Below are 22,905 nucleotides of genomic sequence, written 5' to 3'. Positions count from 1 at the left end.
CACTCGCCGCTAGGGGGAGCGAGAGAACCGCACGCGCGGCTGGAGCAGCAGGCGCGGAACTGAAACACCGGGTGTGACCCAGTCATTTCTATAGGGCAGCCTTCTCCAGACCAATACATCTCACCAGGTTGCTATAGGCTGGTATATGGAAGTTTTTTTGGTTTTGTTTTTTTAAAAAGAAGACATAATATAGGGAATAAAAATATTTTAAATCCCAGAATTCAATCTGAAGCATCGTTGAGCCCACCAAGAAATGGATTTCATCATTTAAAGGTGCTACTGCACAAGAGATTCCTCATAATGTTTAACCAAAATATCCTCCCCTATAACTTGAGCTCATTAAATCTTGTTCTGCACCCAGCTGTTGCTGAAGGTGGGGTATAGCAGCGAAGAAAGGTGTATCCAGAGCATTGCTATTTTGGAGTGGTATTCAGTATGTGTTACTATTAGTATATAAAGCGGGGGATCAGTAAGACTTGTGTGAGCCCCTTACCCCATATATGACCGCTCGGCCATTTTGTTCTGTGGAACATAATACTCATTCCACGCTTGTGGCAGCCCTGTTTAGGGAAGCTTTTAATGTTTGATGTATCATAGTATTTTAATATTCTTTTGGAAGCCGCCCAGAGTGGCTGGGGAAACCCAGCCAGATGGGCGGGGTATAAATAATAAATTATTATTATTATTATTATTATTATTATTATTATTATTATTGTCAGAAATCGTTTTTTCAGTGTGGCAGCTCCCAACCTTTGGCACTCCCTGCCTATTGACATTGCCACCACAGTCCTCTTTACAGTGCTTGCTAAAAACATTCTTGCTTAGACACTGCTACCAATATGTTTTCAGCACCTGCTTAAAGCATTTTTTTGTTTAAGCAAGCCTTTGTAGACATATAGACATTGCATATGTTCTATCTCTGTTTAACTACTGTTGATTTTAATAACCTTTTGAATATTTTTAAATACCTGGGTGGGTTGTTTTTTTACAGGTGTCAGTACAATCAAACAGTAAATTGGGCTGGATCTGGCCCAATCACCTTCTAAATCCGGCCCACAGACAGTCCGGGAACCAGTGTTTTTTTACATTAGTACAATGCGTCCTTTTATTTAAAATGCATCTCTGGGTTATTTGTGGGGCATAGGAATTTGTTCATTCCCCCCCAAAAAATATAGTCCGGCCCCCACAAGATCTGAGGGACAGTGGACCGGCCCCCTGCTGAAAAAGTTTGCTGACCCCTGAGCTAGTTTCTAAACACATAACCAGTGCCCCCTAACCTATTAAAATATATATATTCAGAATAATGGTTTGCATGGCCCACTAAGGAAGGTAATCACACAATAAAATTCAAAACTGCAACAATTACCGTATTTTTCCATGTATAAGACTAGGTTTTTTCCCTAAAAAATAATGTCAAAAATTAGGGGGCGTCTTATACTCTGGTCCATCTCCCCCCATTTTCTTAAATCGAGTCCCCCAAAATAGGGGGTGTCTTATACATGGGGGCGTCTTATAAATGGGAAAATACGGTAATTGCACATTCGTTCAACATCCAGTTAAAACTATTAAGTTTAATTCAACAGAACTGATGAACTTGACACAGAGATACCAGCTTTTCAAAGTATGAGAGACATTTACATCTCCCCTGCCTCTCCCTCGCCTTTTAGCACCCCCATATAATCCCATCACCCCCAGGGGGCAGACCTACCCACTTTGAGAACCACTGCTCTGGAGCAAAGCAGATGGGACACAGAGAGGTGCTATAGGTCTAGGCCTCCCTTATCACTCTTTTACTACCCTTTAACTATTTCAACTTATCTATGACAACAGTGTCATAACTATATGGGATAGCTCAGTTAGTAGAGCATGAGACTTTTAATCTCAGGGTTGTGAGTTCGAGCCCCACCTTGAGCAAAAGATTCCTGCATTGCAGGGGGTTGGACTAGATGACCCCTATGATCCCTTCCAACTCTACAATTCTATGATACCGAATGTAAATAAACCATGAAAAAGACTCAGTGAATTGAATTTTGGGAAACTACATGTACTTTTCCTTGTTTGTTTGTTTTGTAACAGAAGAAAATCCTTAATAAAAAACTAATTTATAAACTGAAAGAATGATAGGCAGAGCAATCCCACACCCACTTATCCAGTAGTAAGCCCCATTGAACTCCGTGGAACTTACTTCTGAGTAGACAGGATGGCCCTGCAGTTGGTAAATGCCCTTCATATGTTGCTGGACTCCCAACTTCCATCAATAATAGGCAGCACAGCCAATGGTCAGGGAAACAACACTCATCATTGTTGGAGTCTAGTAATATCCCATGGGCTGCAGGCTCCCCTCCCCTGCCATAGTACTTGGCCCACTTCTGCAGCCAGATTCTTTAAAGCAAGAAAAAGTGTGTGCAGTCTAATTAAAACAATATTCATTGCTTCTGTAATTTACAGTGGTACCTTGGTTTGCATACGTTTTGGATTATAAACTCATCAAACTCGGAAGTGCATGTCCCGGTTTGCAACCTTTTTTTGGATTCCGAATGAATTTTTTTTGGAGGACCCATTGGCGAAACCCCACCTTGGGTTACAACCTGTTTTGGTTTACAAACAGACCTCCAGAACAGATTATGGTTCTAAACCAAGGTACCACTGTATTTAATTACTTAAAACATTTCTACATGGTTCTCCCCCACCCCCCGCCACCATCTGAGCAGCTCTCCAAAGCTGTTTGCATAGGATGTCAACAGACAGCAGCGACAACGCCGTCAAACGACCACTCAGGACATTTATTAAAGGGATCCGATTATTATGACCCTGAGACCTTGCTAGGCCAGAGAAGCACAGGCTCAGTCACAATCCTATGCAGATCTAACTCAATAGTAAGTCCTAAGCATTTCAGTAGCGCTTCCTTCAGGGAAACAGGCTGTTGAGAATCTGACTGTGGGAATCCTTTGGAGATGGCATAGTGCCAAGTCAGAGTGCTGGTCCATCTATCTTGGCATTGTCTCTAATGATCGGCAGCAGCTATCCAGCATTTTAGACTAGAGTCCTTCTCAGATCTACCTAGATGTGCCAAGTGTTGAACGTGGGACCTTATGAATTCAAAGCCAGTGTGATATCAATGCCAGTAGTTTTCAGAGACTGCCTCTAGCAAAAACCGTGTTTTCCACGAACCCAGGAAAAGGGTTTAATCTGAGTCAGGAGACCACAAGCTTCAGCCACACAAATATTGCCTCTGCCAGGCAGATATTTTTAGGGAGAAAAGAGCCCGGCGGCTTGGGGATTATGACTAACAATCAAGAGTGACAATACAAAGACAGACAACGGAACAACAGCAGCATTTTGAAGCTGCCTTGTATTGAGTCACTGGTCCAATCTAGCTCAGTAGTGTCTGCACGGACTGGCAGCTGCTCTCCAGGATTTCTGGGAGAGGTTTCTCTCTGAGCCCTATCTGGCAATGCTGAGGATTGAACCTGAGACCTTCTGCATGCAAGGCAGATGTTCCACCACTGAGCTACTGCCCTGAGTCCCGAAGCTTGTCTCCCTCCCTGCAAAGCTCAGCCACAACACCCCTTATCCTTTTGCCTTCTGGAAACAACTCTATGCAACCCCAGATAAGAGCAAGTACTCACAATTCCAGCTCTCTCAAACACAGAAGACATTTAGATCTATCAGTCCCAGAAACGCAGGCAGAAAAGAATGTGGAGACAGGAAATAAGCATGCTGTCCAGGCTTTGCCAAATGCATACTGTATAACTGAGCATGCTCGCACCTTCTCTTTTTGCTCACACACGAGGAGGCAAGTGCCAACAGCAGCTCAACAGCCCCGCCAGGGCTGCTGCCTCCTCCAGCCCCCACCCCAATGTCAGGATGGAGGAAAGTAGAGGCCTTCCTGTAAAGAGCACAGCCATTGGGAGATGCCTCTCTGGGTCCCAGGTCTGAGAGACAATGAAACTCATGGAAGTTTGAGGCTGCCTCTCTGTTTGGGCTGGCCAGCCCTTCAGTTAGGGGAAGGACTGTAGCTGAGTGGTAGGGTATCTGGTTTACATGTAGAAGGCCCCAGGTGAAATCTCTGGCATCTCCAGGTAGGGCTGGTGACATCCTGAGCGAGATGGATCAATGGTCTGACTCTGAATGATGCCTCTTCCTAAGTTCCCTCTTGTATGCATACCCTGCAAGTGTCCCATTTTAAGCGGGGCATCCTGGATCGCAGAAGCCAATCCCAGCTTCTGTTCGGACCCCAGAATGTCCCGTTTTTCAGTCTAGTGTTCTGCTGCGACCCTGCTGACAATCACCAGAGTGCCAGACTGGAATGCACGCCCCTCCTGACATCCCAATTTTAGGGACGAAAATGTTGGAAGGTATATTGTACCTTCTCCTAGATGAGCTACCTTCCCAGGTGAATGAGCCCCATAGTGCTAATTCCTCATCTCTTTCTTCCAGTGTGAGATGGAGTCACCAGTTTCTCTTAGGTCAGGGCCAGGGAACACTTTCCAGCTCAAGGGCCACATTCCCTTGTGGGTAACCTTCCGAGGGCCACATGCCATTTGTGGACACGGTGAGAAGCAAAAGTGGGCCGAACAATGCAAATTTTACCTTTGTACAGCAGATTAGTTTCAACAAACCCTCCCACAGCTCCCTCTAGCCTCCATCCAGACAAGCAGGAAGCATGATCAGCATTCTGGGGCACCTTCCAGCCAGGCAAGGCAGAGCCAGAGAGGGGTGTGGTCTGGCAAAAGATCTGAAGGCCATATGGAGCGGCCTGGAGGGCCTAGTTGAACATGCAACTCATCCACTTGCTCCCAACGAGCTAACCTCCATGCTGCACCTGCTTCCTGCCCAGAACACATCCTTTTCTTCCCAATATTACTCAAGACCTACCTGCATATATCTGCCATCTTCTTCAGGCTTCATCTTCGCCTCTGGCATATCCAGATCCTGGTGTCTCTCTCTGCCCTCAACAGCCAACAAAGACATGATTTGTTCGTTCAGTAAGGATAATCATCTCTCCTCTCTCTCTCACGAACTGGGCAGCCACCTGCAGTCCTCGTAATGGATTTCACTTTGTGGTCCGCTCTCTTGTTCCCTGTTGCCTGCTGTTCCAAGATGCAAGGCTCTCTCCTCCTGGAGGGGTGGGTTCCCCCTTGCCCCCAGTCACTGCATGAATCCACAGACACCCATTTCTTCTTGCTTCTCCTTGGCACGTGGCAAATTTCCCCTAGCTTGTATTGGCACCCCAAGTACGGTGGGGGTTTTTTTGAAACTTGGATTCCCTTCTCTCTCCGTGCATTTTTTTTTTTATAAAGGAGAACTCGGTTTAAAACCCCAAGGATGTATCAGGAGGAAGCATCTCCTGGAAACAGAAGCACTCCATCTGTCTGTTGGCAGATGGAGGAGTTGCCAAATAGCAACACGTGGGAGGGTCAACGCAGAGAGGGAGAGGGAGTTTGAAGGGACGTTTCGGCAACCAAACAGGAAATCTTGGCTCCCTGGCAAACTGTCATGGATACAACAGATTGAGAACGATTGGGGTGTTAAAACTATGCAGAGAGGTAACCAATGTGAAATTTACATACAGTTTGATCCAGCTCAACTCATTTAAGTACTGAATTTGTGATATGACAGCAGCAGAAGCCAAATCTACTTGATACTTAGAGAGCCCATCCAGATGTCTTATTGTGCATTTTGCGTTCATGAAAGCATTGGGGCAGGTATCTGCAATCCCACACTTTCGATAATCTTTGCACCTGCAAAAGTTTTAGGGTAGGCATGCTGCTTTGTTTGCCAATCAGTGTGTGCCCTGTAACTTCCTGCTGTAACTTTTTACATCACAACAAAATGTTATTTCGTAACATTCACACATCACTTGATTGCAAAAGGCCTCAAAGTGGCTTTCAAAAAGAATACACCAATAAAACTGTTGGTAAAAAACAAAACAACTATTGAAAACTAAAAGCAGCAATAAATTAAAAGCACACCAGCATTCCAGATATCTGGATAAGTTTGCCGAACAAAAATGTTTTTGGCTGGAGCCAAAAAGAGTATAGTGAGGGCGCCTGCCTGGTATCCATAGGCGGGGAGTTCCAAAGTGTAGGTCCTGCCACATTAAAAGATTGATAACAAATATGGACTGCAGACTGAAGTTTTTGGATTGAGTGAACATATAAACAGTAAGGCAATCTAGCAGGTAAACTGGTCCCAAGTTGTTAGGGCTTTATATACTAATAGTAACACCTTGAACCTGGCCCAGCAGCAAATTGGCAGCCAGTGCAGATTTCTGAGCAGATATGTCATGTGCTGACAAGGGACCATGAGGATCATCTAGTCCAATCCCTTGCAATGCAGGAATTGCTTTGCCCAACGTGGGGCTCGAACCCACAACCCTGAGATTAAGAGTCTCTTGCTCTATTGACTGAGCTATCCCACAGACATTCTGCACCAACTCCAGCTTCCGGATCTGGTGCAAGGGAAGCCCCACATAGAGCATATAAACTATTCCAGTTTGTTTTGTCCGACACTGTAGTGAAAAAGTGCCCCCTCCAGATGGCAATAATGCAGCAACACTAGGAAAGCATTGCAGAACAACTAATAAAGCACAATGATGTGTTGGCTATCCAGAACGATGTGTGGATGGTCTACCACGAATTCATTATTGCTACATCATCAGTGGCACGTTGCAGAATATACCGTTTGCTTGTTTATAAGAAGAAACCAGTCTGGAGGGACCTGTAGTAACCTCTGACCTGGAAACTCTTCCTTTTCTAAACCAAGACTGCAGTTGTTACTCGTTGTATCGCACTAATGAACATGTTCTGGGTATGACTTATACCCTTGGGGTTAGTCTGGAGGCAGCAGCTGATGCAGAACACAGCAGCTACATTGATTACGGGGACAAACAGTCATGACATCCCCCAAAGAATTCTGGGAACTCTCAGCATCCTTAACAAATGACAGCTCCCACAATGCTTTGGGGGGGAGCCATGACCTTTTAAAGTGATATCACAGCACTTTAAATGTTTGGTGTGACTGTGGCCTTAGTCACAAGGGACGCAGGGCTGGTCTCAGGCCTTCTGCCCCACGCTTGTGTTCAACCTCTCCTCAGCCCCTTTCATCTTTGCCTTTGTTTGCCAAGCAGAAAAGGAACACCTTTTCTCATGGGTCTTCACAAACTTTGATTTTTCAAAACTATTTGCATGTGTGTATACACACCAGGTTTTGTTTTAAATAAGCTGTTAGTTTACACTATTGCTTAACACAGAGAAGGGTAGGATTTCCCACTAGTTCCCGCTCTTTCTTGTGGACTAGAAGAGTGCTTTCAAATGAGCCGGTGCAGCACGTCTGGGGGCCGGATTGCAGAAGGGTGACATCTAGAGGAAAAAATACTGAGCTGCACAGAGCTGAATTTTCCCAACTCCCACTTTATATTGAATGGAGGTAGCGAACCACCAGGTCTGGTTCCAGGTTTACGGGAGCTGTGGGCAAAGTGCCATCTAGTGGGGCCCTCCCTCCTCTTTCAGTGGGCTCTGGAGGGCATAGGTGGTTGTGGCAGCCGTGCTCCAAGCAACGGCTGGGTCTGTTGCCACCCTTCCTCAGAGGGGATCAGTGAACCTGCCAGGTTCAGTTTCTCTCAGTGTCTCATTTTTCTAGCCTTCAGTTCAGCCTCCACATTTCTGCAGCAATTTGGGGTTTCCTTGCTTGTTTTAAATCCTCGTGAAAATTCACCAGTATTTTATGGCAAATTTCTCCCAATAAGCACACTTTTCATGCAGTTTTGACTGGTAATACGCATCTTTGCAAGCCATTTCCCCTATCAGGAGGCACTTTAGTATGCGATTTTCACCAGTGTTGTGCATACATTTCCTTAATATATTATTACACGCCACCTAAGCAGTAAGAGGCTCCAAGCTCTTTGCCCAGGGTTTGGTTTCCTTGGAATGAAGTTCAGCATAGTCTGTGGTGTCTTTAGGATAGATGGTTTTATCTACACAGCCTGAGCATAGGATGGAGTGGGGATCCAAAGAGTTTAACATCATCTAGAGGACTACAACTCCAATGAACCCCAGGCAGCATGGCCAGTGGTTTCGGATGGTGTGCCTTGTACTTCAGAAACATCTGGAAGGTTCACCATCACTGTTTTAGCTCTTCCTTGCCAGTTGTCATTCCCTCAATTCCTGATGTTCAGACTAAAGCACTTATACTTAAGCGGCCAAACCAACACCAGGAGGGCCTGTGCGTCTCATTTTGCCATCTGAGGCAAAATGGGGAGTGCCGCCCCACCCTGCCCTGTTGCTGGGAAGATCTTTCCACCTCAGGTGGCTGCTTCATTTTGCCTCATGGTTGGGCTGGGCCTTAACACCACCCAAGCAGTCATATCTTCTTCTTCTTCTTCTTCTTCTTATTATTATTATTATTATTACATTATTACATTTATATACCACTTTTTCTTCCAGGGAGCTCAAGGTGGTGTACATGGTTCTCCACCTCCCCATTTCATCCTCACAACAACCCTGTGAGATAGATTAGGCTAAGAGATGGTGACTGGCCCACAGTCACCCAGTGAGCTTCATGGCTGAGAGGGGATTTTAACCTTGGTCTCCCAGGACACAGTCTAACACACTAACCATTACACCACATTGTTTCAGCAGCTCTTTCTGCCCAACACTGGGGGTTTTGAGCTGGAGCTGCTGGAACCATATTCCAGCCTCAACTGACTCCTATCAACTCCTTTTCCTCCAAAGGTCTCCTTGAGAGGAGGGTCTCACTTCCCAGGACCCCTTAAAACCCAAATAGTCCTTGCTTGTGGTCAGGTGTGTCTCTGGGTTTCCATCTGCCTTTCCCTTGGGACCTGTTTGGCCTCAATGTCACTCTGGGTGCAGATCACCCCTCCTTGGCATCACTGCAGGATCCTGACTCCTCACCCCCCATATGAAGCCTGATCCAGGGCTTGGTGTAAGGCTGGGGTCTCCAGGGCCTCCTCTGATGAAGAATGCCCTGGCTATGACATGACATTGATGGACCCTTGGTCTAATGCAGAATTACAGGTGTAAGAAGGCATCTGTTTTCTTTCCAACTTATGTTTTGCTGCACGCAGTGCTGTTAACAACAACAACAACAAAGCTTATTTATCTTGTGGCATAATTTTATGAAATTAATCACATTACCATTATGTTATTCTACCCCATTCTGACCAATGGAAAGAAAACAAAATGGCAGTGGACAGGGAGGAAACATAATCAAACATGTATTGTTTGTGGGTTGAAAACAGCAACAATAGACAATACTGATCGTATTCCTGGGTTAGTTTCCATTCTGGACATGGGATGAATACATGAACACCATCTGTCTCCACATGATTTCTAATGCATGCACATTCTCTACCCTCCATTGAGACATGCAAGAAGCATGATCAGAGTACATGGACATATTCCAGCCAGGCAAAAACACTTGGCATGCCCAATGGAACTAGTGAGGGGATTGGCCTGGAGAGAGACCCAAGAGCCAGAGAGAGAGGCCTAGAAGGCCGCATCCAGCCCTTGAGGTTCCTTGCTCTTGTTCTTGTACCATACTATCCTCCTGCTAATTTTCTTTTCTGCTTTTTGAATTCTACACATTAATAAAGCAAATAACAAGATGGCTGCATTTTGTCCCCTTCCTATGTCCGTTTAATGATGTGTTTTAAACCACGACCCAGTTTTACCTCAGAAGCTGCCTCAGCGTTGGTCCAGCTTCCGAGATGGATATTGCTTGTTATCAGGCCGTCCGCCACATCCTAATTGGAGGTGCCCGTGTGTGTTTTTGTTTAATCCTCTTTTCTTTCAGCAGCACAGTAAAAAGTATCTTAAATACGGTTTCCAAACCACAGGTGGCCACTTCCCTGCATTCCCTTTCATAAATCGCAGCGATTCGTCTCTTTTTCGTATTGCCATTCCCCACTTACTGTGCTCTTAACTGTTCTCCCAGTGGAGACAAGTTCAAACAATTCATGACTCACACTGAAAATCCGGCACTCGTTTGATAATATAAATATGTGGAGCATCAACCACAGGCAGATCACTGCCTCATGGCAAATATCCCAAATGTAACCTATCTTGTGCACAGATAAAAGCAGGCTTCCTCAACCTCAGCCCTCCAGATGTTTTGAGACTACAATTCCCAGCATCCCTGACCACTGGTCCTGCTAGCTAGGGATCATGGGAGTTGTAGGATAAAAACATCTGGCGGGCCAAGGTTGAGGAAGCCTGGATAAAAGGATTGATCTTCAGTGATTCAGCAATGTCTTGTAGGAATAAGATTAATAAAAAATACCCTGCCCATCTGTCTGGGTTTCCCCAGCCACTCTGAGCAGCTCTCAACAGAACATTAAAAATGCGATAAAAGATCAAACATAAAAAACTTCCCTAAACAGGGCTGCTTGTAAGCCTCGTGTGAGTGCCCAAACCTTTCCCCTTGGACTGAGTCAGAAACATGTCACAAGTTCCACAACAAAGAAACCAAATCATCTTAGGACAGTAAGACACTGAAGCAGCTTCTGAGGTAAAACCAAGTCACGGTTTCAAAACCATCATGAAAGGCCCAGGGGACAAATGCAACCCGCAAAGCCTTTCTCTCCTCAAGACACACAGCTACACAACCGCTCTCCAGCCACACCTCTTACTGACCCCACTTTTCACTCTCCTTCCGTATTTTGGCCTGGCTGGAATATGTCCCTCAACTCTGATAATGGACTGAAGGTTTTAAATAACCATATTTTCTTTTTTATGTAACCAGCAGATGGAAAATTGGAAGTTATTCTTTTGTAACTTTGGTTTCTCTTTCTCTTTTTTCCTTCCTCCATTTCTAGAAATGAAACGCCAATAAAATAAGTATTGTTTTCAATTCTTTTAAACTGGTGTATATCAAGCCTGCGTTCTAACCTTGCCTCCCCACTCCGCACCCCGACTCTGTGCTACAAATTAAAATAATATATTGGTTTTATTTGTGGCACTGTTGTTGTTGCTGTCAGTGTTTTAACGTTGCAGATCGGCATGGGCTTTCTGCCTTACTCCTTGCAGATGGATGCAAGAATGTCTTTGAGTGATTAATATGTGAGATTGGCTCCTTGACAAGAGCCATGAATTACAAGACCATCTGTCAGGCAGTGAGAGTCATCTCCAAGGAACGCCCCAGGATATTTGACGTGTTCGGCACCAGCCTAGCAAAATGTCTCTGAATCCTATAAACCCTGTTAACCCTAGTAATGGGCGCAGTAGGTGTTCCAGATGTTGTTAAACACAAATTATTGGATGGATTATAGTGTGTGTGTGTGTGTGTGTGTGTATTTCCAGAACTGGAATGAAATCAACTTTAAAAAACAAAAAAACCAAACCAAGATGCATTAGGCAGTGGCTAGACAACTATCTCAAGATAAACAGAGGAATGATTCATTTCCTTTATAACAGCTGATCTAATGCTTCATTTATTCAGGAAGTTGAATTTCTAGGTTCCACGCCAGTAAGATCCTCTACAACTGAGCAGAAGGACTCCATTGAGGGCACATAATGCCATGTGGAAAGAGGCTTGCCTATTCAAAACAGCCAAGGGGCACACAGTAAGTAGTAATGGTAGTCTTTTATTTATGAATCCTGTTTTACAAGCATCTCAAGGGGATTGGCAAACATACCACAGCCAAAAATAGTTTTGGGAACAGTGCGAAAACAATAACTGAAGTTAGTTTTTAAAACAATAAAGAATGGACATCCAAAGCACACCTATATGTTAGAATAGAAACTATCAGCCCAATAGAAACTTGCAAGGCAAACATAGAAGCCAACTCCTAAGGGCTGAGGTCCCTTCGCCGCCACCCCAATAAAATATTTGAGAAGATCAGGCCCTCAAAGTTGATGGGCATTGCCACTCAGATGGTGGGTGTGTACCATGTCATGTGATCAATTATGCAGGGTGGGGCTTACCTGTCCCTTCAACTATTAATTTATTCAAGTTGGCACCCCTGATAGCAATGCCCTCAGTTCATATTGCTTATTTCTGATATGGGGAAGTGGACTACAACTCCCATCATCCCTTGCCATTGGCCATGCTTGTTGGGGCTTAGGATCATAGAATTGGTTTAGGCTACTCAGGCTGGCCTGCCTTGAAGGATGGCAGAAGGGAGAGAGTCCAGGCCAACTTCTGATATTGGCCTGAGAATATTTTAAAGCGTTCGTTCTAACATTTTAAATTGTATACTGCCTTGACAGAAAGGTGGTTATATTACAGTGCATAGTTAAATAAATTATATAAAACCCCTAGTTGCTTCCCTCCTTCCCGCCCCGTCATCCAATTGTCACTGATAAAAATAAAAAAGGCAAGCCCTTGTTGCCAAAAATGCTGTGTTGATTGGAGCTGGTGACAACCTTGTACCAGCCCGTTTATATGTTGTATTGTGCTTCCATCTGGTAACTGTTGAGGGAATGTCTTTGGCTCTAACAAAAACACCCAGTCCAATTTATTCTTGTCGAGACAATTAGTCATAACAAACAATATGCCAGTCACTCTAAGCTTTTGATAAAATAGATGCATCAAGGGGGGGGGAGAATTGTTTTTATATAAATATATGAGAACAAAATAAAGGTGCTTTGATTACCATTATTACATGCATAAGGAATCCACACACACCCTTTTAATATTTGGAACTATGGGAATAAAAAGCATTTTTACGTTGACTTCAGACCCATTAACTCAATAGCTCTACTTTATCTCTGGCCACATGAATTTCCCCAAATAATCTTGGGAACTGTAGTTCAGGGTGCTGAGAGTTGCTGGCAGATCCCTATCCCAGTGGAGGCTGGTCTGTTAGGGAAAGTTGGGCACTGTACCAAGCTCAGTCTACTCTCAGCCAACTACCTGCCTCCTTTCTTACTTGGAAACCAGTCTAGGGAGCACTTGATATATTTATGCAAAAGGTGTCATGGCCCTCTGTCCAGATTCCCTTAGGTGCCTGGCAACACACCTACCTCTGACACCCAAACTTGGTTGGTGTGAAACTGTTTTGAGAAGAGAATAAGAAAAAGCAGTGAAGCACAAACTGCTGTGTGCTTCTCCTGCAGACGCGTTCTTGAAGTGTTGAGACTTTCATGCCCCTCCTGTTCAACGGCCCTCTCTGAGAAAACTTCCTGTTGCAGCACGTTCACCATTGTGTGCAAGTCATCTTTTGGGACGCAAAGAATCAAGCCCAGGAGGCTTCAAACAGCTGTTTATTGTTAGTGGCAAGATTCAAATACAATTAGCTTTTTAATGGAAAAAGTGAGCACATTATTATTATTATTATTATTATTATTATTATTAGCAACTTCATAAACAAGAAAAATTCATGACATTAAAAAACTTAATTAACATCTTAACACCACTTTTCGCTCCTCCAAATTTTAAACAATTAAATAACACCGTGCTTTTGCATCTTCCAATAAGCATCAAAACACACTTGGTCTGACAGATAATGGATAGCCATTATCATACCACAATTGTCAGTTGTGAAGTTAAGTTTTTGTTTGCATTATTTTGCAACAAGATGCAAAACCTGAAAGAGGAATGGTTTCTTCGGGGGGGGGGTACATAAAGCAAGTTCTCATTTCAACTATTTCACTACGTGAATGGGGAGAGGTATCAGCTCCTTGTCTCCCACATTTGGAGTTGCTTACCAAAGATTATGATTTTGGGAAAAGTTACTAGAGCCAGATTGTTACTTCTACACAACTCTAGAGGCATAGGAACACTGAATGAGTCTATGAATGAGAAAATTATAACCAACACCAGCCATGCCTGCAAGATGTATGGTACTTATAATACTGCAAATATGAAATCAATTTTGGAAATCAGTATGCAAAATTTACTAGTGCCTATGTTAATCATCTGTGGCACAAAGTGGACCGGGTAACTAACCTTTGTAAATGTTTACATATGTGGTCACCTGGAGGCAATCACTGCTCACCACAGGAGACTAAGGAAGTGACTGCTTTGCAAGACTATCTTATAATGAAATTCTATGTATGTTTCACTTGATGTCCTGCCGTGTTCAGTGGGGCTTACTCCCAGGTTAAGTGTGTACAGGTAAATGCATTTGTATCCCTCGATGGTTGAGAAACAAGAGCCTGGGCTTAGATTCTAGTGCTTCCAAAATATGATGTGCAGGGTGGAGGGGTAAAAAAAAGAAGAAAGAAGCCACACAGCAGTGTCCAAAATGATGTGCTTCTTTGCGTGGCTCTTCAATTTAGTCTCTCATTAGACTACGAGACTATTTGACAAACAAGCCCTCCATCCTGCAGCTTTCTCAACCCACCCATAACAGCTCCTAATGATGAATTTCTGCAGAGATGGAGAGATGACTCACACTGAACGGCTGGAGAGTAAGGCATGCAAAAACAACAGCGGGAAAATGAATGTGTGCAAGGTACACACACACACACACACACACGTTTTGGTGTGTGGTCAAGCACATCTGAAAATGATCACTCTGGTCCACCATAACAAGCATCTCCTTCGGATAATTAAATCCAAATATTCACATTCAGGCTCCCTCCGCCTGGGCACTGGTTTCCTGGAACCCTTCTTTACTTTAGTCCAAGCTTTTTCAGCCCAGGGGCCGCATATCCTTCTGGGCGGCCTTCCAGGGGCCGCATGCAAGTGATGGGTGGGGCCAGAGGCGAAAGTGGGTGGGGCAATGAAAACAAGTTTCACCTATGCGCCACAGGCCAGTTTCTATGCACACACCTCTCTATCCTTCATCCACAGAATTACAGAACCATCGGGTTGGAAGGGACCCAATGGTCATCTAGTCCAACCCCCAGAAATGCAGGAACCACAGCTCACCAAGCTAACACAACTGAGAGGCAGAAACAGAGTTGAAGGACAAATTCCAAATCACTCAAGAAGGGTGTAAATCAAGGTTCCTTGAGGCGTGTGGCTGGGAAGCAGAGTGAGACCCAAGGCCAGACAGAGAGGCCTGGGGGGGGGAGCATTTACCCCCCTAGGCCTGAGGCACCCCAACCCACCTTAAGTGAGCATTACATCCTCATATACACCCAAGTTGGACATGATGGAGCAAAGCCATTTGCTTACACCAGCAAAACGAAACAACCGTCTCTGCCCCAACAACAAAATTCAATTATAAAGTGCCAAGAATATCATAGAATCAGAGTTGGAAGGGACCACGAGGTCATCTAGTCCAACCCCCTGCAATGCAGGATTATTATTATTATTGGTCTAACGTGGGGCTTGAACCCACAACCCTGAGATTAAGAGTCTCGTGTTCTGCCATCGGAGCTTTCCTGCCACAACACTTGTCTCACAGCAGGAAGGCCTTCCCATTAAGAAAGCCCCAGTAAGGAGGTCCTGACCCCGGTATTAGCCAACTGAATATTGTTAATGACTTAGGAACTAATTTGCCACGTGCTCAAACCGCCCACCCCCTCGCAATGCTTTCATTTATATCTCCTTCCCAGTCCCTTCTCCAACCTCCACAAACATTTGATTTCAATTTTCCCGGCTACTGCTCCAACTACGTCTTCCAACACATTTCCTTCCCATCTCCCTTCATTTCCAAAGCCAACTGCACTTCCCTGTTAACAGCGATGGCAGCATTCTTGCTGTTGCAACCTTCCATTCTATGCAAAGGCTCATGAGACATCAGGAGTATGGAACCTCAGAACCTCACATGTGATCCTCCAGGCCATTCCATATGACACTCCAGAACCCATGCACTCTCCCCCAGACAGCATATCTCACCAGCCCAGATCTACATGCTCCTCAATGTGCGTCCTTGAACTCTAATAATACCTCTTGTTTGCATAGAAGGCTTGAGAGAGGTGTGTGTGTGTGTAGAAACAGAGGTTGTTCTCTTGGCTGGAATGCAGCCTATTATAACAAAGCCTCATTCATCACTTTGCCCATTTTGGGCCTTTAGTTCTGCACACCATTGGCATGCGGCCCCCAGAAGGTTGCCCACAAAGGAATGTGGCCCTCCGTCTAGAAAAGGCTCCCCAAAACGCCGACAAGCCTAAGGAAACTAATTATTAGCAAATAGTGGGTGCAAGGTGTCTACACCTCCAAAATAAAATAACATGTTACATGTTAACCTGTCAAGAAAGCTGCTGAGCAACTTAGGTGTCAAAACTGGCATTACAAAGGCACGAGACACAAAGCATCGTTCTGCAACCTCACATGGGAAACAGAAAGTAAGGCGCCGTTCCATCGGGCCTCCAAAATCATAAAAAGCCCAGGTAGCCCAGTGTTTCCCAAACTTTTGTCTCCAGCTGTTTTTGGACAACTCCCACCATCCCTAGCTAGTAGGACCAGTGGTCAGGGATGATGGGAATTGTAGTCCAAAAACAGCTGGAATCAGCGATAGCCCATCTCAGGCGGCAGGAAACCAAACCACTGAAAGCAAACTGACTTCCGTGCTGATACCAGACCAGTCTGCCAGCTATGATTGATGACATTATTTGCTACCATGTCAATATCCCTGTACAGTGGTACCTCGGGTTACATATGCTTCAGGTTACATACGCTTCAGGTTACAGACTCCGCTAACCCAGAAATAGTACCTCGGGTTAAGAACTTTGCTTCAGGATGAGAACAGAAATCGCACTCCGGTGGCGCGGCAGCAGCAGGAGGCCCCATTAGCTAAAGTGGTACCTCAGGTTAAGAACAGTTTCAGGTTAAGAACAGACCTCCGGAACGAATTAAGTACTTAAGCCAAGGTACCACTGTACCTATATTTATGTGGACAATGTTCTATGTGAAGCAGCTGGGGTCGGCACCTTCAGGCAGATGCCAGAGCCCTTACAGAGACCCCCTTCAGTTTTATTTCCTTTTTGTGGCTAAGCACTGCAAGCAGTTCCGAGCGGAAGGGTCTGCTCCCACCACCCACCATGGCCCCAATCCTATGCACATTCATTCGCTCAGGAGGAAATCGTACTAAGTGGGACTTGCTTCTCAAGAGCCATGCACAGGAGAGCATAGCACGAGGTCCTCAAGTCTTTGGTATGCTGTGCTTTTGTGCACTAAGGGGTTAAAAGCCAAGCTCCTGTTGATTTTAATCTGGGAAGACTTTAGCCTGGCCCAGCACCAAGAGATTCACTGGAACAGTCAACAGGCAAAGTTTGTTGTCAGAAGCAACAAGAGGGTTTATACACACCTCCCAGACACCCTTGAGCTGGATTCTTCTAAATCACACACCGGAGAGTAGCTTTCAACAAGGCAGCTGGTTAAAGCAAAATACTGATTTAGGTTTGACCGCACCTCTTAAGGTACTGTAAGTGTTCTGGATCTGCCTTCTTAAAGGCAGCTTATTGAAAATCTGCGTACCTGTTTCTTTTACCCAATTCTTTGCTTAGTATTGCTCAGGCGTTTCAGAGAAAAAATGCTTAACACAGCCTATACACACTGCAAGAATGAAAATAAGAGGCATTTATGAAAACAAAGTGCTAATATTTTTGGTCTCTGAACGCATATTTGTATTTAAGTCCCCAAAATGAGACTTCCCTTCGGATTACAGCTAGATCTCTCATGCCCTCTTGGGAAAATGTCACCATTTCACATCCCATCACCAACATCTCCCTGACCATCACCATCCAGCACGGCATCCCATCTTTGGTGTTCATGATTGACCCACATTATGTGAGACGTTAGGAAAATCGTTCAGGTCCTCAGGCCTCATGCCAAATCACATGACAGAGGACACCCAATTTTGTTTCCAGCTAGGCGGGGGGGCGGAAATGTGATCGTGGGTCACATGAGCCGTTCAGATAAGTGCAGACTGTGAGTTCGCATACCACATCACTTCAAATAGTTTGAGCGCAGTGGCATGTAAAAATCCTCACCCACACTAGAGATAAAGGGCTCTTGTAGCTATAAGCACATTCCGAGTCAAGGCCAAGAGCGGTTCTGGATATCGTACACAACTCTGGCTTTGTCGGCTGTGTATAAACATTTGAAGAACATGCACTCCCTTCAAAAGAATTATGAGCACTTCACACGGTTACAATTCCCAGCAACACTTAACAAACCCTTAACAGAGCCCAGAATTCTTTAAAGACACGTGTTTCCAAGATATAGTGCACACACAGCCAAATTCTTCCACAGTAATGCTTTAGAGAAGGGATAAACAACCTGTGGCTTTCTAGTTGTTCCTGGACTCCAGGAACATGCCCATCCTCCCTGACCAATGGGCATGCTGGCTGAGGCTGATGGGAATTGTAGTTCAGTGATCTCTCGGGGGGGGGGCACAGGTTCCCCATACCTGCCTGAAAGGGAAGCTGCCCAGAGGAGCTGCTGCACGCTACTTCCATACACGGGTTCCCTCTTCAAGCATAACATATATTTCAGCTTGCTGATACAAATGTCCAAAAGGTGAACCCACCTCACCACAACAGCTTGTAATAAGAAATGCTGGGGGAAGAAGGCTTGCAAGTGGTTATTAGGGTGAAATTCTGCACCTTGATACATCCAGAGGAAATGGACCAGACTCACTTCCCCAAAAAATCTGAGTTACGTCAAACTTCAGTCTTATTATGAGCACAACAATTGAAGTGAATGAGAATGACAAATTTGTAGGTCTACTCATTTCAATTCCCTGAGCAGAACTCGGCTGGAGACAAACCTGTGTTTACTCTCAGGGTGCAAGGCACAGTATTTCCCCAAAATTATCCCACTACTTGATTAGCGATATCAGAACTATTCTATTTAATTTGAAGCCCATAAAATAACCCAGCAGTAGTGCGGACCTGTCTATTTAAGGGGAACTTTTGCACTTGTTTTTGATCTCGTTTCTTAAAACAGCACAGTGACATGTTGTCACTGTGGACCATTTGCTCCCAAATGCACCGGCGTGCATCAAGATATCAGAGGTGAGCACAATCAGGAGACCATGTGCTCTGTTATGCTCTGCATCTGGTATGTGGTGCATTCGAAAGACAGCAAAAACCATGTGGAAAACATGAGAGTAGGACAGACCCATTGTGATGGCTTAACCACATTCCAAAGGAAAGTACCTATGGGCCAAACTACACATTACATCAAATGCATAATTGCAGTAAACATGTGTTTTATATATTTAAAAATAGCAACTGGAGAGGATCAGGATTGTAAGGGGGAGGGACTTCATAAGTTCTGACAAAACTCTCTTCCCCAAAAGTTGTTACTGAATATGGAACAGAGGCTGCTGTTGATGTCAATAGCAGATTCCTGTTCATACATAAGAAGAGCCCTGATGATCGATCTACTTCAGCATCCTGCTTTCACTGTGGCCAACAAGATGCCCATGGGAAACCTATAAGCAGTATCTGATCCCAACTGGGCTCTTCTCACCTGTGATTCCAAGAAACCGTCATTCAAAGGTGTGAAGAGGTTTTACAGATATGTTAAGTGTGATCATGCATTTAAGGCAACACAGGTGTGGGGGACTTCTGGTCCTCTGGTTGTTGCTGAACTACAACTCCCACCAGCTTCAGCAAGCATGGCCAATAGGCCAGGGATAATGGGAGTTGTAGTTCAGCAAGACATGGAGGCTCTGGTTCAGAGGATAGTTACAAGTCTGAAAACAAGCCCTAACACCAGGAGAAGAGAATAACGGGATAATGGTCTTCAAATATCTGAAGGGCTCTCACTAAGAAGACACAGAAAACTTGTTCTCTGAAGCTTCAGAAGGCACAGCTAGAACCTAAAGGATGGAAATGGCAGATTTCAGCTAAGCTTTAGGACATCCTAATGGTAAGAGCTGCTAGGCCATTAGGGAGATAGCGGGTCTCTTCTTTGCTGGTGTTTAAGCAGAGGGCTGGTGGTGATCTCTCTGTAGATGCTTATTCTCACACTTCAAATCCTGCTTTGAGCAGGGGTTGGACTAGAGGACCTCTACAACCCCTTCCAACAATTAATATTATGAAGGCCACTGATTGAGGAAAGGCACGCACAGCCCAAATGGTGCTCCCTTAAACTGAGAGTCCTCTGCTCTGTTCTCAGGCAGGATGTTTTCTCCTGTATCTGTGGCCACTGTACATCCTGATCATCTTGGGCGCCTGCTTCCAAGTGTTTAAGAGCTGGCCGGCCACCTTGTCCAAGGTTGGGCCATCAAAGTCGGCCAGCAGGTTGACCGGAGCGGCTTCCTTGAGGATTTTGGGCAGGCTCAGGGCTTCGGGGAGCTTGGGGTTCCCCAAGAAGAGGTGCAACAGCTCACGCCTCTGCAGGCTTTCCACGAGGAACAGGAAGAGGTTCTCCAGCCTCTCCACCAGGAACTGGTCCTCCCAAGCTTGCAAGGGACCCCGCAGGAGGAGCCACAAAAGTGCCGTCTTGAGGACGTAGGAAGAAAGGATCCGGTTCCACTGAGAGCCCAGAGGCTGCTCCAGAGAGCGTCCCCCCAGGTCCCTCAGCCCCTTGAGGATCTGCAGGCACTTGAGGTGGCAGGAGTCAGCAGGAGCTTGCTCCTTGAAGAAGCCCAGCAGCTTCTGCTCCGGTTTGGAGACGTTGAGCGTCCAGAAGGCTCCCAGCTTCCCGGGAGCCGGCGGCTGGGCCGACGGCAAAGGGGTGAGGTAGAGCGCCTCGCCGAACGGGATGGCCGGGGTGAGGCGCACGGCCATGGAAAGGTGGCAACAGACGTAGTCGGAGCGAGGCGCGATATGCAAGGTGAGCGGGCGCCCAGGCCCGACGGCCAAGCTGACCCGGCAGCGCTCCTGGAGGCGGGAGCGCACGGCCCCCAGGCACCGCTGCACGTGGCCCTGGAACCAGCGCAGCACCAGCGCCGACGACAGGTGGCGCCCGCCGCCCTGCGCCGACGGCAGTTCCACGCACAGCGCCTCGCTCAGCGCCCCAGCCGCGCGCGGAGAGGGGCCGCTGCCCGCCTCGTCGTGCGCGCAACCGGCCGCTACTTGCAGGGCGCACACGAAGGCTCCGAGCAGGCCCGCCTCGGTCCCCCGACGGGGCTGCACCCGCAACTCCAGGCGGGGCGGCAACCGCAGAGGCACCAGCACGTCGAAGCAGTCCGGGCTGCGCACTTTGTGCTGCTCGTAGGCGCTGCCCACTTGCACGAAGTCCCCGCGCGACGCCAGCCGGTCCGGGGCCTTGCCGGCGCGCACCAGCTCGCCCACCACCAGGCTGACGTGCGCCTTGCTGTGGCCCAGCACATGGGGCGAGAGCCGCAACTGCTGCTCGTAAAACTCCTCCAGCAAGGCGCGCCGGCGCTGCTGCCGCCGCCGTCGAAGTTCACTCCAGGCACCCTCGGGGCTCTCTGCCAGGCCGGCGGGTCTCTGGGCGCGGCCGGGCAGCCGGGCGCGATAGCGCAGCGCCAAGCAGGCCAGGAGGAGCAAGAGGAGCAGCGAGGCTTTCAGCAGCGGGGCGCCCAAGCCGGAGCCCTCGAGGGCCGCGCCGGCTTGGCTGCTGCTCAGCGCTTGCAAGACGTACAGGATCGCGGTGCAGCCGCACGTCACCAGCGGCCAGAAGACGCGCAAGTTGAGTCTGTAGGCGGTCATGGCGCCTCGTTGCGCGCCGGGAAAGTTCAGTCGCGAAGCCTGCGGCGCAAAGGGTGCCTCTGAGCGCGCACAGAGGGCATGGCACTCAAGCGGTGCTGGTAGTCAAGAGAGCGCCACGGTTCTCTGTTTTTAAGTGAAATCTCCTCAGCCCATTGTAGCGGATCAGGAGCAGGTCAATCGTTACCCAGCGATCCTTTCCCGTCCACCGGGACGCGCGATGCAGGGCCCCGGGCGCAGCAGCCGATACCCCCGCCTCCTTCCTCCCGGCAACAGCCGACAACACTTGGGCGGCCTCTTCCTCCTCCCCCGGCGCGGTAGATCTCCGATCTGCTGGTGCGCTGGGATCCAGCCGCCTCTGAAATGGGGCTAAGAAATACTTTGGAAGCTGAGCTTCCCCGTTCCTGGAATCAGATCTCGGGTTCCCCGCGTTTCCCTCTCGCTCTCGTCCTCTCCAAACTCCCTTGGCTGAAACTTTCTGCCTGGAGGACGGCTTTCCTTTGCGGTTTCCTGTCTCGTTGCCGCCGCCTCCTCCTCCTCTCCAGTTTTTACTGTCCCGGGACTATGCGGGGGGAGCGCGCGCCAAAGTGGCCTCCTCCAAAGCCTCTTCCCCTCTCCAGCCCTTCCCGCAGACCGTTACTTAAGGGGGGGAGGAATGGGGCTTTTGAAGCTTCCTCTTCCGAGTGGGAAAGAGGAACTTTTTCGCGTCACTTATTCTATGAGCTCAGGGAGGAAATAACACAAAGACTGGGATGGTGGGTGGATGTGAAATCAGAGCTGGTAGTCCAAGAGTGGGAGGGGGAACCACTGGCTCGCCAGATGTTGCTGAACTACAGCTCCCATCAGCCCTGGCCTTTGGGCATATTTGCCAGGGATGATGGGAGCCGGAGTCCAGTCACATCTGGTTCACACATTCTTGTTTTAGACTCTGGACTTAACAGCCTGGCAGCTTCCATCTTCCAATGGTAATTAGTATTACTCCAAAATGTGGTAAGTATGTGGGGTGTTGTTGTTTTTAGGGGCGCATGCTGCTCATTGTACTGAATGGGGGCCGGGACGTCTGCACCAAAGTCCAGCCATGAGTCCATTGGCTGAATGCTTTTTGCTCTCCTGATGGCTCAGAGGCTTCATCCATTCGGAAGAGATAAGAGAATAAGTTCCTAAGATTGACAGCTATTTAAAAGAGGGAAGGAAGGAAGGAAGGAAGGAAGGAAGGAAGGAAAACTATTTACTTAAATAAAATAACATTGGTTTAAATCTGCAGGTAGTTAATTACATTTTAACAATAACCTTTTATATGGATTTATCTGTATTTTAATTTTTGCAAACCACCTTGAGTCCTGTTTCTGGGGAAAAGGTGGGATGGATAAACAAACAAACAAACAAACAAACAAACGTCTTATAAAGGTTGTCCACCATC

General features: G+C 46.8%; 2 protein-coding genes across 8 annotated transcripts in view; both read right to left on the bottom strand.

Annotated features, from left to right (window-relative positions):
* SYT17 (synaptotagmin 17) overlaps positions 1-5,534 on the bottom strand; it is a 35,980-nt gene extending 30,446 nt beyond the window's left edge. For 2 of the 7 annotated variants that reach the window (XM_083474385.1, XM_083474386.1), the window contains exon 1: positions 3,630-3,857. Coding sequence is in view for 3 of the 7 variants with exons in the window: in XM_083474379.1 (XP_083330505.1) it covers positions 4,879-4,974 (96 nt within the window). In the remaining 4 variants the exon portion in view is untranslated. Of the gene's footprint in view, positions 1-3,629; positions 3,858-4,878 lie in introns of those variants that run through there. The other 5 variants (XM_083474382.1, XM_083474379.1, XM_083474387.1 and 2 more) reach the window with 5 other exon arrangements.
* A 7,676-nt stretch (positions 5,535-13,210) lies between these two features.
* On the bottom strand, positions 13,211-22,678 carry ITPRIPL2 (ITPRIP like 2). Its single transcript, XM_083474425.1, has one exon. The coding sequence runs from the start codon at positions 21,486-21,488 to the stop codon at positions 19,983-19,985; it is 1,506 nt and encodes a 501-aa protein (XP_083330551.1). The 5' UTR covers positions 21,489-22,678; the 3' UTR covers positions 13,211-19,982.
* Between the last annotated feature and the right edge of the window lie 227 nt (positions 22,679-22,905).

Source organism: Podarcis liolepis (genome assembly GCF_965112155.1).
Source record: "Podarcis liolepis genome assembly, chromosome: 14".
NCBI classification, from domain to species: Eukaryota; Metazoa; Chordata; class Lepidosauria; order Squamata; family Lacertidae; genus Podarcis; species Podarcis liolepis.
Note: the sequence above shows the minus strand (reverse complement) of the source record. Positions and strands in the feature narration are given on the sequence as shown.